At 44.2% G+C, this 15,627-nt stretch overlaps 1 protein-coding gene across 1 annotated transcript in view; it reads left to right on the top strand.

Annotated features, from left to right (window-relative positions):
- EMCN (endomucin) overlaps positions 1-15,627 on the top strand; it is an 80,490-nt gene that overhangs the window by 30,779 nt on the left and 34,084 nt on the right. The window contains exon 4 of the mRNA XM_026050889.1: positions 35-149. Within this exon, the coding sequence (XP_025906674.1) occupies positions 35-149 (115 nt within the window). The remainder of the gene's footprint in view (positions 1-34; positions 150-15,627) is intronic.

A 15,627-nucleotide genomic window follows, 5' to 3' on the forward strand; every position in this document is an offset into this window, starting at 1 on the left:
CGAGACCTTGCATCATGTCTCTGTTCTCTTCTAGGACACCAGACTGACCAGCTTGAGCTCTGCAGCATGGCTGGGCTGTGCTGTCCATCGCGTGCAGCACCCTGCCTCTTGGTGTAGCATCATGCCTGTCCAGACTGCTGGCTTGCAAGGTATGTGCATGGAGATGATGGAGCATCTTGTGCTCTCAGAGGAGCAGGAAACTTTTTTCTCACAGCAGGAATGATACAGTCATGCCTAATTCGTTTAAAAATCGTTTCTTGTGCTGGGACAAGGCCTAAAGTTTGGGGAGAGCTGTCATGGATCTGGCTCCGTTATCTGCCTGCGTGCTCAGTGTATATCCACGTGACATGAGATGGCTGACCAGGGTCTCTCTGCCCAGGCRTCTGGATTCCCATTAGTCACAGTTGCTGCTTTAATGTTGCAAGACTAGGCGCTATTATTATATAAAAAATGAATAGCAGRGCCCCATCCTCCATGAAGCCATGAGATGTGGCCTCTCCTCAGAAGAAGTTTGTGGGCAGGGGACGATGTGGGCGCCTCGGTGGGGCACCGAGCCTGTTCCTGGCTCTGCTCTTTATCCGCTGGGGGATGCGGCGCAAGGTGCTTCCTCTCCATGTGCTGGTTTCCCCTCGGGGCCTGCCTTAGTTATCCTGCAGTGGCCAGCTCTCCCACTGGCTTTAGTGTGAAACAGCTGTGGTTTTCACCAAAGGCTGGAGCCACCTTATCTAACAGAGAAAAGCACCAGGGTGAGGGCTGCGTTCCCAGCTGTGCTATCCCCCACTACCCAGCCTCTGCTGCTATTAAATGTTTGCTTTAAAAGTATCCCAGATCCAGTATGAAAGCTGATGATGTATAGCCTATTCTAAAGAAAGATCTGCCTCTGTTCAAAAACGTTTCTGACCTCTTGGCCGAAGAAGAACAAAATAACGTATTAACAAAAACAAAGTTGGCTGCCAAAAAAAAGGAGTTCCTGTAAGGACTGAAACAATAAATCTCCTCCGTACTGAACTCCCAGAGGGAGTATGTTGTGTTTCCTCCTGTTCTTTATCAAAGTCCCCAAAATAAGCAGGAATGGGCAGTGACTAGGCACGGTCTCTGCACACCTTTTTCCATGGAGTAATTAAGGCCTGCCTCAGAGTGAGAGAGCCCTCCCTGCCCAGCTGTGCAAGGGAAAGCYGACACCACCACCACTGCCACCACCAGCAGCGAGAATGAAGCTGGTGGGGATTGCCTTTTTCCTAGCTGTGTGCTGTATTTGCACTTYGGGAGGTAAGTCTTGGGCTTTCTGCAGGGAGTAGACTTGTCACATCTGTAGGGTGCTTTGTGAGCAAAAGCTCAGCTGCCAATAGCTGCATTTTTTTTTTTTCTTATCCAGTGCAGGAATTGAAAGACTGTGTGTTGGAGGAGAAGAAAGTCGTAGTTGATTCTTGAGTTGATTCTTGAGTTATATATGTGCTGTGAAAAAATGTGTGCTGTTGTATTTTTGTGGCAGTTCTTTTTCTAGGTACCGTGAATCTCCTCAGTGTGAGAGGAGTTAAAAACAGAGTAGTATTTATAAAGATTTTCTGTTCTGCTTTTCTTCTTTAAAATAAGATGATTATTAGAGCAGTGTTTTCAAGGGAAAATTGAAAAATCTGTCAGATTTTGCAAATATTACCCTTGCAAATCAGATCTATCCTGATGTGTTCCCATGCATTTCCTTGGTACTGTGCCAGCAGTAATTTTGGCCAAGGACATTTCTCAAAACTAAGATTGCTTTTGGCCCCAAATATATAAGGAGAACATATTTATCAAATGTCATATAATGAGGGTTGCAAACACAGGGGCAATATTAGTTACTGAGAGAAATACCCCTTTAACGTCATTTTCACATGTGTAGATTTAATCACATCTTAGGATGTTCAGCTGGACACCGAATTGCCATTTTCATTGTTCTTCAGCTTGAAAGATCGTGCACTTTCATAATAGAAGCAATTACTAAATCCTGAGAGGGTGAGATAAACTGGAACAAGGACCAGGGGCTGTCATCCCTTTTGTCAAAAGATAAATTTGAAACCAATTCTGCTCTCCTCTGCACGTTCATTTGCGGCCCCTTTGGGCTGAGCACTCAGACCTGAAGTTTCCAGAAACRTGTATAGCTTGCCTGTAGGTGTGTTTTGTTTGCTTGCTTGTTTTGTTTTTAAATCAGATACTAAAATAAAAATCTGTAATATTAAATTAGCTTATCAGTTAATGAACTTTTGCACAAATTATGTGTTAATATCTTAAAAAAAAAAAAAAGTCTTCTGTGATGCAGCTTATAGTAGTGCTTGGGCTCATTGCTGTTAGAAAAAAATCAGTAAAGAAGTTTGAAAGCAAYATTGTGCCATAGAAAGAACTGTTCTTACTTAGTAACACTTTCTAAGTTAAGTACAAGCTCTAAAAGTCTGTTTTGAGGTACTATTTATTCTCTGTTTGCTACTCCTAGTAAAAAATAGTCTTCCTGTCATTGTAATGCCTTTAATTTAACAGCTTCTGAAAAGCAAGATCATATTGGATCAAAAGGAGCAGAACCAACAGAATAGCCCATAAAACTTAGCAGAAAGCAACATGCAAAGGCAGGGGATTCTTCTGCACGATGTGAACAGGGCAGAACTGGTGGCCCTGAATAAGAAAATYTCATATAGGACATATTTGATCTGAGCAATTTCTGTTCTGTAAAAATAATTTCTTAAAAAACAGTTTATTGCAGGGTGGACGTGGTAGTGATTTTCTGTTGGTAAAYCAGATTGCAATCCTAAAACCATGCTTGGGGAAATCTGGATTGTCTCCGTTGTCCAAATAAACATGATCTGATGAACTCCACATCCTCYTTCTGCACTATCATTAGCAATGAGCAGCGAAAAGCTGATGTGTCCTGGTGTGCCTAGAAAAGTATAAACCACCTGTTAAGATAAAGCAGTTTTATTGAGTTTTATTGTTTGTTTCTTTGTTTTCTACGAGGTTAGGCCAAAGTGTTTAGGCTCACGTAATTTCTGATYGCTAAAGTATCCTGGACGTCTGAGCGGTAGCAGTGGGGTTTTGTAATCGGAGGAGAGAATAAGTTTAAAATTACATGCTGTAAAATTGAGAAAGGGTGAAATTATACTCAGCATTTCAATATTGACCCCCCAAAGCTCGGAGGGGTTTCTTGTCTCTTCAGTAACCAAAACAAGTAGCGYGTGGGTTTGCGGACGGTTTGTAGCCTCTGCACAAGGGATTTGTCTCTGATTGTTTTATAAATGGTGCAGAAGTGCCCCGGGATGTTTGCACTGCGGCATGTAGGGAATATACCAGATCTTCTGCAGGATTTTATGCCCTGCCTTCAACCTGTATGTTGGCTGTGCCTTCTTGCTAACTTTCTAATTCATCTTGGGATCTTGTAGTCTTGGAAGTCCTTAATGTTTTGATTAGATTCRCCCGTTGTCAGCAAATTACTAGAGTCTTTTTTGAGATGACTGAAGAGATGTTGAAGCTAACAGTGTCCTGTTATTGAGGGTTTATTTCACTATTTCAGGAGCTAAATGGCATTCTGAAGGCAGAAATTAGTTATCCTGAGGTGTTCAGTCCTGTCATATTGCCCTCTACTTTTACCTTCTACAAAATATATTTCAAACAGAAATGCTTACTGAATTGGTTCATAGCATTTCCAGACTTCAAAGAACAGTCAAGAGAGGAGTAGGTCWAAAAAGCTCTGGCCAAAACATAAGGATAAGCTGGTAGTGATACCAGCTCTAATGGTGATTCAGCTCAGTCATCATTATGGTGCATTGCTCTTTAAAATGGATTAAGATGGAGCTTGTTCATCAACATTATAGAATAGGAATTAGCATGTGCTTATAATTTAAGTGCTTAGGAAATGCATCTTCATGTGCCTCAGACACAGTAGCTGTAGCTTGTAGCWGCACCGCGTAGTGGGTGAGCTCCGTGGAGTCCATCTGTGTTGTCCATCTTGATAAGGTGCTGTAGTGCCCCTCAGCTTCCTTCTCACCCCCAAGGCCAGTTTTCTTTCCTGCAGAAATGACAGCACAAAAGAGTGGGATTTGTGTCCTCTTGGCATCAGTCTGGGCGCGTTCAGGTTATGCACTAAGTTAGGGGCTGGAATGTATTGGCTTGGCGGTTAAGCTGTGCCTTGGGTGTTTATTCATGTCTGGTTAGTGACCCCTGTTGATGGTTAGCAGGACCTTTCTCCTGGAGGGCTCYGGCAAGGAAGTGGTGGGGCTGCATGCAGAGACAGGCAGTTTTCCTTTTGAAAAAGTGGGAGCAAAACTTGGTTTTGTGTGCATGGTCCAAAAGCCATGGATGGAYGTAATTTGAAGTTGTTCCGCTGCACGTTGGATTAACCCTGACTGAGGTGTTTTCTAAGTGCCTTCCCCATTATATGGGGTCAGGGGTGATGCCATCCCTCTCCTGTGGCAGACCGAATCCCAAGCCTCAGCTGGATCACTGCAGCTGGGCTCCACTAAATCCAGGTTCCTGGAGTCACTGTCTAGATTTGTAGCTGCTTGGACTGTGGTACCATTGTCAATGTTAAACACATGAGACAAATAATCTTTTCCATTTCCATCTACTGTGCTCTCAACTCACAATTTTAAAATGCGACACTAACAAAACCATTTCTGAGCACTTTTGAGAGTGGTCTCCCCTCATGCTAGGGTATTACTCATGGCTGTGCCCTTGGAGACACACAAATACACAAGCTGCCACAGTCAGACCCCTGTTTCAGCTCTGAAAATCTGAGAAATGTGAATAGGCTTCAGGCGACCAGTCACCTTTTTATGCCTGAGCTTTCTTGAACCCAAACTGGGAATGTGCTGAGAGGTTCCTGTTGTTTAACAAATGTGTTTCAGACTTTTTCCAGTGGTCCTGGCTCTTTGCAAGAYCGGCTTTCTCAACGATCCAACTGCAGTGCTGGAGCCCACAGCCTTTCGTGCAGCTCCTGTTCCTGCACAGAGCCTCTCTTCCCCTGCTGCCACATTCCTTTAACTCATTATAGCTGCCTTATGTTAGGCCAGTTTTGCCTCGTGAATTTTAAGGATTTGTTTACTACAGGATGAAAGGGAATYGTTTGTCCTAGACCCAAACTCAAATGCAAGTTTATTTACTGAGAATAGAAATAGGTGACTTGATTGTTGTTTGATGAGAAGATTATACTTTACAGTCAAAACAAATAGTAGCTGAATCTGAAGGGCAGCTTATCTGCAGTGTTCAACATTCTTTATCTCCTCCAGGATGAGAGTTTCCTAAAGAAATTTCAGCTTGTGCCGTTCTGTAGTCAGGTTAACATCACAGGCTAAAGATGAGTCTCGCTGCATGGTAAAATTGCATGGAAAAGTTGACATTATTTCTGCTCCTTAAGAACGTTGCCAGGTTGTCTGTCTGTTTGCCTTTGCTGCAACAAATTCAAGCCTGACCCTTTTTTTTTGGTGCAGTTGAAAACGCTCCACTATATTAAAATGCTTTTAAAAAGCATTTTAAAAGCAAGTTTTAATCTCTTTTTCCAGTGGCACTAACATGTCCACAAGGATGGCTGCATGTAGGCAGCATCACCACAGAGCAAGGGGCACATCGTTTCGCATCGTATTTATCTGCCGTAACCTTTCTGCCTTGCCTTATCGCCCTAATGAAGCTCTGTGTTTTGCCAGGATGGGAGTGATACTCCAGCCTTGCTGTCCAAACATTTCACAAGATATGCAATCATTTTTAAAAGCACATTCAGCTTGTATTGATGCCCTGAGTTCACAGCTTGTTTGTGGAATGTTGGTGTAATTAAAAGTTTAGGGTTAAGTTAATTAAATCCCTGATTGTATTAATCAGCTGTTTAGTCTTCCTGGATACTTCTTTTATAATCTGTAAGAGAAGATTAATATCATATTTGAGCTTGACAGATGTGGCTATTGAGGCAACAACTGATCAGCATGGCAAAATATTTGAGTTTTATTTAGTCTGAGGAAGAAAGCATCAGTAAATTCAGTAAGCTTCTTGGCTGAGCAGTTGTATATTTTCTTTGTAAAACATTTTATCTGAGTCTGTATTCTTTCATGATAATTATTTGAAGTGATCAGAGCTCTGGATATTCCTCCATTTTTAACTGGTTTGCCACATTTTCTAACTTGTCTACATGCCCAACAGTGAGTCTAGGCTTTAATTTAATGTTGGTAACCTTCTAAATGTAAATATATGCGGTGCTGTTTATCCAAGCACAAGGACAGTGTGAAACCATCTGTCTTTGGTAGGTGAATTACCTCTCCTCATCTCAGCATGGATTATATATCACACGGGTGTAGATGATGCAAATGTCAGCGTTTGCAGCCTCCTTCAAAGGCTGCCAGTGCACGAGTTGTTTCCCAGCCTGGTTGGATGCGGTGCGGGGAATGCTCGGGGTCGCTCCGGCAGGAGAGGAGTTGTTAAGGCCATGTCTGTGCCATGCTAAAAAAAAAGATGTTTTGGGGCAGCATAAAGTAATTTGTTTTTAGTTTTTTTTTTTTTCCTTCTCCACGGGATGATTAACATTTGTTTCTGAAAAGCTGTTTTTTGAATTCTTGGAATTTCGGGGCTTTTTGGACATTCTGCACAATTAAAGTCTGCTTTGCCACAAAGCACGTGGGCTTTGGAAATGGCAGAAGTTCAGAGCTGAAAGGCTGGCTGCCCAGGAAAGCTATTGCAGTAAAGTAGCTTTAGATTCTCTCTAGGAAGGTTATTCTTACAACAGCAGGTTGCTACGTTATATTCATATATTTGCTGTGGCTCCGAAGGCAGCAAATATATTTACCAAACTGCTGGATTTTATTTGGAGCAGCTCACTGGAGTGGTCTCCAGTGTGTACCCAGAGGAAGAACTGACTAAGAACACACGCCAGATAAACTAGAGCTTGAGCTGCGTTCATGACAGAAAGGGAGGCACAGAGCACAGGTATTAGGGACGGAAGCCTCCCTGTGAGGGGCTGTGTTTGATCTCGTCGTGTTTTATCCAGCCTCATTGAAAGAGCTGCACAGGAATCCGTCACCCTCCTTTGCCGGCTGTTCTGTGTGCTAATGGAGTCGTGCGGTTAGCACAGCTTAATGCTCTTGCATTTAAGTGGACTAGTGCACAAGTTTATTTCACTGGCTTACTGATACTTTCTTAGTGCGCTGTCTGCTTCCTCCCTAATTGCTTTCACCTTACATTTCCCAGAATTGGCAGAAAATACCGTTTTCAAGTGGAAAATGAGGATTGGTCATAAAWGGAAAGAAATTGCCAAGGGAGAGGATCAGGATTTAAGCAGGAATGCAATAACTGATTCACAAACACTTGTAATTGTGGGGAATGGAATTGGGTTTGTGATTGAAAGTGCCACTGAGAGCTAAGTCTGTTGCATGACGAGAAATCATTAGTTCTCAAACAGGCCAAGTTTTGCTCCCAGCTCTCCATAACTTCTGAGCRCACAGAAGTGGACCCAGAATTTTGACTAGATTCCCTGTCCTGAGCTGGGTGCTAATGTGGCTGTTGCATCAATCCCACTGCTTTTTGCTAGCAGCATTTCTCATTGCTGTCCCCCTGCCTCAAGTGCTCTGCTGGCAACCACTTCATTTCTCAATTTTCGGGTTGCAATAGAAAGCATGTGAGAAAAAGATTTAGGCTTAGCTTCTGGGYTCAGTTGTGTCGGATAGGTAGAAATTAAGGACAACACGGATGTTTAATCAGCTTTTGGGGATATTGGCGGATAGGGAGGTTATCCTCAGTTATAGGTTCCAGTAGCAGAAACCAGACGTGTTCAACATGCATCCTTAATCCTTTTGTCGTAACACAGCTCAAGTGACGCTCTACTCCAGTCCCTTTTGGGCTTCCCTTACTGGATACTCTTTTCCACTTAGCCTTTGTTGCAGGCATTGTAGGAAAGAGGAAAAGGAACTTGACCTGGTGTGGAATTGCATTAATTATAGAAGCAATTTACAATGTTTCCACAGAAGTTTTCTAATGGGAATAGGTTTTTGATGCACCAGATGCTTTCAGAGCTTTGTCAGGAGCAGAGCTGCACAGGAGAGTGTAGCTGAAATGGGTGTGTAGACTCGTCCAGGATATGCTAAAAATGAACACATCACAGCAGCCACTGCAGCGACCGTTTCCTGAATTATACAGTTAGTCATGTGGAGATGCGTTTTGATCACAAACTTAGTTATACACGGAGCAGCAAAACTATGATTTTAGCAATGGCTGCAGTACATCAAAGAGCTTCCGAACGGCCAGCTCCTGGCTTCTCCTGGAGGGCTTTTCTTTTTGTATGCTCTTCCCAGACTTTTGCTTTGCACTCTTGAGAAGCCAAAATATGCTTAAAAATAGCATGTTAAAGGAAAAAAAAAAGGTATGCATTGCCCAGAGAACTACATAGTCTTCTATCCACTTTCTGGGTGAGAGTGACTTGCACCAATGCTCCTGCTCTTACCTGTTGCAGGTGAAGGGGCTCTCCTTTTATTCTTGTTCTACTCAACAATGCACAATATGTAAAAAGCTCTTTCTGTATAAAACTGAACCCATTCAAGGACGTTTTAAAACTGATTTAGCATGACTAATGCAACGAGGTGGGGGGGTGACTTGTTTTTCTTACTGTAAAATAACCTTTAGGAACTCCTACTTTTTATCTTTTATGTGGACACAGAAATACATCACCACTTAAGGGTGACAATCTGGTGGGTTTAATAGCTTCAAATCATTTATTTAAAACCTATTAATCAGGTTTAACAGGTTTAAATAAAGCCAAGAACAGTGCGTGGAGCCTTTGTCCGAGGCAGGCTGGAGTGCCACCGAGCCWGCTGAGCGCAGCTTTACTGCTTCAGGGGCGGCAAATAGTGTCCTCATCCCTCTGTAGTGCTCAGAAATAAAGATATCCACCACACTTCATGTGGGAGCAGAAAGGGCAGAGAGAAAGCTTGAGATCCAGGCTCACTGGTAGGTGAGTTTGCATTTCCTTTTAGTCTGTAGGACAAACCATGAGACGGGCCTGGTAAGTGCCCACATTTTTCAGTCCACACATGCACAGCAGAAAACCTTGCTTTGCTTCAGATGCTACATAAAACGTGTGGGCATTTAACCCGGCCCTTTCTAGTGTTGTTTTCAATTGGGGGGCAGCCCTTAGCAATGTACAGCCCTGTTAGCTGAAGCCAGCTGCCTTTTTCCCTGTATCTCTGTGCTGACTCCTTATGTAGGAGCTGTTTGCTGCGTGCCCCGAGTGTGCTCGCTGGAAACTGCGCTGTGTGCTCAAGCAGTGAGTGATTCTCAGCAGCTGCCTCCTGCCGTGGGGCRCCCTGAGCTTGGAGGGGGTCCTGCTGGCCACGCGTTTGGGCAAGCAGGGGAGGCAGCTGGGGCYGTGCTGCCTGCAGGGTTTCGTTTCCTGGCTTTTCCCGGTTCCCTTTGGAGAAATCAGGAGGCTCCCTCCCTTTCCTTCCTCTCCTCCGTGGCTGCTGTGGTTGGGCTCCCCTGGGCAGCCCTGCTCGGGTTTCCTCTGCGGAGCCCGGCTCCCACMTTGCCCCATCTCCAGCTCCCAGTGTCCAGGAGCAGCACTGCCGCTGCTTCCCTTTCCTGCTGCGGAGGTTCACAGGGACGGTCCCTCCTCACTTGGGCCTTTCTCCCCGCCACGTTCACAGATGCCTCTGCTTCCCGCAGCTCCCACGAGGGAGTAGGGAGGGCCCTGTGCCCCTTTGGCCCTGGACCTTCTCCTTCCTGCCTTGGCTCTTCCTCCAGACCTGTGTTTCCCCCCAGTCCTTTATAGCACAGGGTTTTTTCCGTGCTGCTCGTCTGCACACCAGAGTCGGGAGCTCCAGTGGAGAAGTAGAAAGGGTGCCTAACTGTAAGATCTCAGCATGTTGTTTTTTATATTATGTTTTTAATTTGCTGTTTGAGAGAGATTTGACTGAAGGGAAGGTAACAGCTTGGCAAACTGGAGGTGGTTTCCCACCTCCATAGGCAGTGAAGAATCACAGGCTTCCAGCTGGTTGGCATTAGGCAGCAAAGAATGTGACAGCTCTCCCTGGCTCATGTTTTTTTAGCATTGCCTTTATTATCTGACTTAATCTCACAGGGATTCACCTTAAACACGATCAGTGAAAATTTGTTCAGGGCCCACATAGCCCTTCCTGTCAGTTTTATGAGATATATTAACAATATGGAAAAGACTGAGGAAGAAAATGACACGCGTRTGTTACAAAAGGCCACATGAAGAACATTTCCAGAGGAGCAAAAGCTTTGTCAGACCACGCTGGAAAGACGCTTGACAGTTTTTGCTCGTGCAGGTAGTGCAGCAGTGCTGACCAGRAGGAGATCCCTGCTGAGGATGCAGCTCTGTTCCCCACGTCCTGCTTCAGAGCAGCTCCTTGTGCTCTGAAGCTCTTGCAGACCCACATGAGGGTGCGGGAGAGGCACGGCCTGCGCGGCCTCTGCCTTGACGCCCACGCAGGAGAGATGGAGCCCTGCAGGCCGGGGGTTTCTCTCTGAGTGTGCTCCGACTTCGTGGAGCTTGCCAGGGGCTCCGTTCATTTATCACCATTGCTCCACAGTATAGGCACCAGGCACTGGTTTCACTGGGTTACATTGGAACTGCAGTTTCTGCTTAAATTCTAGCTGATAGAGTGACAGAAAGATTTGYAGTGTGAGTTCCAAAAGGTTATCCATAGTAGAACAAAACTTAATTTATCAAATTCTTTTCAAAGTTTCTATGAGGTTCGATATTTTATTAGTTGATTTTTTTTAATTTTGAGAGAATTGAGTTATAGATTCTGTGTTATTACTTTGTTTTTAAACAGTACTGCTAACAATGGACTTGGACATCTTTTTACAGTACATCCCAAATGGCAGACTTTGCAGTCTGGGAAAACCTGAGCTGCTTCTAAGATTTTTGTGTTGCCTGATGGTGTTTTACGTAGTCAGCTTAGTATGGGGTGGTTAGTTGKTTTTGCCAAATAATGATTAACTGTGACCACAGTTCTACCCTGTTGTTTGGTTTTTGGGGGGTTTCATGCCATGATTTCTACCTTAACAAAATACCTCAGATAAAATTTAATTAGTTAAGGGAAAACTGTTCTTAAGGTTCATGCAAATGTTATAGTTAAGGCGTGTTTTAAGATTTTTTTTTTTATTATTATTTGTGCTATTTTAATGAGGGATAAAAAAAGCTGCATCTAGAGGAAATAAAAGTAGTTGCAGAGGGAGGACTGAAATAGCACTAGCCTATTGAAAATGAATCCTGTTCCTTGCTCTGGCCTAAATTTCAGCTTTGAGCAGTGTTTTCAGAGGGTTGGTTCTTCCCTAACACAYGCTCCAAACAAAGCAAAATATTGAGAAATCTGAGGTCCGTTCAAATGCAAACTTAGCAGCTTTTATCCGTAGTATTATTCTTACTGTGGGAGATGGAAGTGATAAAGGAGGCAGACGGAGCGGAGATCTGGAACTGTGGGTTTCCCTGTTCCGTTCCGCAGCTCGGCTGGTGCCGGCGCGGTGCTGCTGTGCTGTGCGCTGCGTGCGGGGGCTTCCAGGAAAACAGGACGTCCTGTTGTCCCTCTCTTGGGAATGGGCAGATTCCCATTGCACACGTGGGGAGTGTCTGCATGGCACTGGCGGCTCCGGGTGATCGGAACAAGACAGATAAAGAACCAGCAGCTTCGTCCAGCCTAACCCGCAGTGCTCTGCACAGACCTGGCGGCGAGGTTGGGGCAGTGCCCGTTCCGTAGTCGGAGCTGTTGATCTYCTCGGGATGACACATCTAGGAGAGCTGCAGACTAGCAGGGTTGCACACTCCTTACGGCAGTGCACTAATGAGGCAGGGGCTCCAGAGCCTTGCAGGACGTTGGGTCTCTTCTCCTTGGCTGGAAGGGGAATCGGGGGCTTCTTACGCCCTAGATTTGGGGGGCACGAGAAGGGCTAGACGGGTATCCCTGGCACCCAAGCCTTGTGCTGGGCCTCTGCCCGTGGGAGAGATGTTTGTGCAGTGAATGTTGATGGCAGCTGGTCTAGGTAAATGCCTTTATTCTTTGGAGGATGTGCAGCTCTCAAAGCAAAAATGTGTTGAAAAGAAGATATTTATCTCAACACTTAGGTTAGAGGCAGTGAGTCATTAAAGAGAGAGGTGGGTGAGGAGTAAAAACAAAAATAGGGGAAGTGCAAGAATGACATTGGACCAGGGAAAAATCAGGTAAGAAAGACATGAAGCAGTATCCTTGAAAATAAATCATAATGGACATAGGGCTCCAAGTTAAGAATAAGCAGAATGTGTTCATTGTCAAACAAGAATTATTTGTTGGGAAATATCAGTAGTAGCTTTTTTAATAAGGATAGTTACACCTTTTCCCCAAGGGGACAAAAAAGTGGACAGCCTGCCCACAGATACTATGGAGCAGCTGCTTTGGGAATTTCTTCTGTGGTTGTGGCAGGGATAAAATTCTCATCTGCTTCACAGAAAAGGATCACAGTTCATTCCTGTTGCTGTGGTAGGACAGAAGGCAAGAAGGTGATAACTTTAATGTCTTCATGTCTTGCATATAGTTGCAAAGATCCAGGGTCACACATATAATAGGGTAAATGCAACTGATAGATTTTGCTTTGTAACCTTGAAGCAGGTAAATAACATGTACAGAAATGTGGGACGTCTTTGACATTGGCTCCCATCTAAAGTCATTTGGATATTGGTGTGATGTAAAGTGGAGATATTTTACGTCCTCAGCAAGAAAATGGTAGTTTATGATTAAAACATTGGGTTGTGGTTGATACGTCATCAATCTGATACAGGCACTAAAAACCTGGAAAATGTCTTCAGCCTCTAATTCAAATTTCCCTTGTCTCTTTCCTCCAGTTTTGTCTTCAGCAACACCATAAGAAGTTTATTCCTCGCACTTTATAGCAGCTCTTCACCTACTTGAGTGCTTCCCACTAACCTTTTCCTCTCCAGACTAAACAAATGCAATTCTAGTAGTCCTTCATTTGGGTTGGTTATTTTTTCCCCTAGGTTCCTGATTATATTTGCTGTTCTCCATTAATCCCCCTCCCGGCATCCCGCGCTCTTCTCCACAGGCTCCCCGCGGTGGCACAGAGACCTTCGGCTGTGCCCGTCCCAGCGCGGCCCTCAGTGGGGAGACTTTAACCTGCACTTGTGCTCCCGGCAGGATCACCTTAGGAAAAGCCCAGGTGGCTGTTTCACTCGCTCCTTCTGTGGGGATAATCACGTCGGGGTCAAGGTGATGGCAGCGAGAGACAGCGGGGATGAGGGGAGCCCCAGGCTCTGGCCCTGAACCCCCGTCCAAAGCTGCAGCTCGGGGGCAGCTGCGGCCGTGGGTCTTTTCTAGGTGAATTGAGGGGTTCTTTATGATTTTTAGAAGAGATAGGAACACAATTCAGTGTTCAGGCTCATTCGCTTTGAAGTCATGTCTCAAGACTAAATGTAAGTGTTTTTACTATTGTTTAATTTTAGAACAAATGAATCACTTCAAGCCAAGCCAAAAAAAAAAATTGCACAATGAAGGCCAATTCTGTGTACCTGCTGGGGTGGAGTGGGGAAGGCAATTGACTTTTTTTTTTTATTATTTTTTTATTTTTTTTATTTTGACCTCCTGACCACAGGTCAAATATTGGACACACTGTCTTCTCCGTTCCCTCACATCCTTCCCTGGCACAATTACTGTTTCATTGTCTCTGTGCCTTCCTGCCCTTCTGCTCTTATCTTCTTCCTGTCCTGTTATCTTTGTCCCCTTTGTGATGTCTTCTCTCTCTTCTGTGCCGTTTTAGACATGTTTTTCTTTTTTTGGATCTCCTAACCGGTAACACCACCTCTGCCATCCGTAATTCAGTTCTCTGTAATGTCTTACTGGCCACAAGGACTCTGTATCACGGGCACATACACTCGTTTGGCTGCAGTTATTGCTGGGGAGAGGCTTGTGCCAAATAGGTTTGGGCTGCCCCCGCAGCAGGGTGCACCAGGACTCTCATATCAAAGGAATCCCTGTCTGTGAATTCCCCCCAAACTGCAGTTGTATCTTAACTCAGTTGCCCTTCATGTGAGGTTGCAGCCAACCTGACATGATCTGAAAAATAAATCTTTGTCTGTGCCACTCCCTGGCCGGCTGACAAAGGACCATTTCCCAATCATTTTTAATCTTGTGCTTTTATCCTCATAGGATYCTCCTTAGTCACAACTTAACTTCACAAATAAGAACATAATAAACCATCCAATTCCACCCCAAATCCTGGCTAGTTGCAAGCATGTTTTCATGAGGCTTTCAAATTGTTTTCAAAATATACTTAGTTTTCCATCCTTTCCTAAATATGCAATCCATTCATTCATAAAACTACTTTTTTTTTTTTTTTCTATTCTGTAAACCCAGTTTTTCCTGATTTCTCTAGATAGAAACCCCAGACTGTGATTCATGAAACAGCACAGCAAAATGCAGCTGCCTCTGAGGGGAAGTCATGGAGTTAGCTGTGTATGGCCCTAATGCTATTAACGTTGACAGAATGACCCAATCATATTTGTGACTTGAATTTTCTTTTTTTTTTTTCTTCCAATTTTTGAAGAAGTCTTGCTCCATCGTCATGGTTATTAAATGCAGCGTGTCTTTAAAAGATGAATACTCTAAAAAATGCAATGGGCTTTTCGCAAAGTCGCACCGAGTTAGGGAATGAGTTGCTTGGCCAGAYGGTGTGTTTAGCTGGTGTTACAGACATGGAAGTCGCTGGGAAATGTTATCAGAAACCATGTGAACAGTAGGCACTGTTGAACACACGTTCTGTTTCAGTGCTGTGGCCTCGTGGCGTGAGGAGTTAGAGGAGCTTTGTCACTAGCTCTCAATAAAAGAGGCAGAAGACTCTTCCTGTTTGGGAAAACTCTTGACAAATGCTACAAACCTGTGAGTGCTGTGGGATTCATCTGTGCTGTTCTGCTCTTCCATTCAGGAGCAGAGCTGATCTCTCCCTGCCCAAATGCCTTAGAACAGGGTGTGAGAGTTGGTTCAGACTTCACGCGAATTTCATCCCCTTCATCAGCCTCTAGTACTAACGGGAGAAAAAAGGACACCCCAGAAATGAGGCTGAAAATAAGATCTTCTTCTTTGGAATCTAAACTCTAGTTGGACCTCGCTTTTAGAAATGTTCTGCAGAGCCAGGAGATGGCTATTGTTTTATTAGATAAAGCACACAGCTAGGAGACATTGATGTATATATATATATATATATTGCTTTTTAAAATATATATAAAATTGAAGGGTTTTTTTTTTAACCAACTAACTTGGTCTAGGATTTTTAAAACTTCCATCATTTATTGCAGTAAAATCCCAACAGCTGGAGCACTGCCTCTAGGGCAATGTGGAATGCCCATGGTTAGTCAACTTGATGCTTCCTTGCCCATGTGTTGTGAATTTTCCTCTCTCTCTATATATAGGGATAAAGGGGAGGCTGAAAGCATCTCATGTCAGAAACCAACCACCAGTGCTAGAGGTGAAGCTGTGAAAGATGCTCCCATTCTGGAGCAGCAGGGCCATAGCTAACACATTTAGGATACAACTTGAAAAAGTTGCTAGCAGAGTTGCATGACTTTATTGCTTGTGGACTTGTTTTTCTGGGAAAATCCTTGCTACTCTCTGCCTTATATGCCTG

Source organism: Nothoprocta perdicaria, unplaced genomic scaffold (genome assembly GCF_003342845.1).
Source record: "Nothoprocta perdicaria isolate Ctin4 unplaced genomic scaffold, notPer1 scaffold_71, whole genome shotgun sequence".
Classification (NCBI taxonomy): Eukaryota; Metazoa; Chordata; class Aves; order Tinamiformes; family Tinamidae; genus Nothoprocta; species Nothoprocta perdicaria.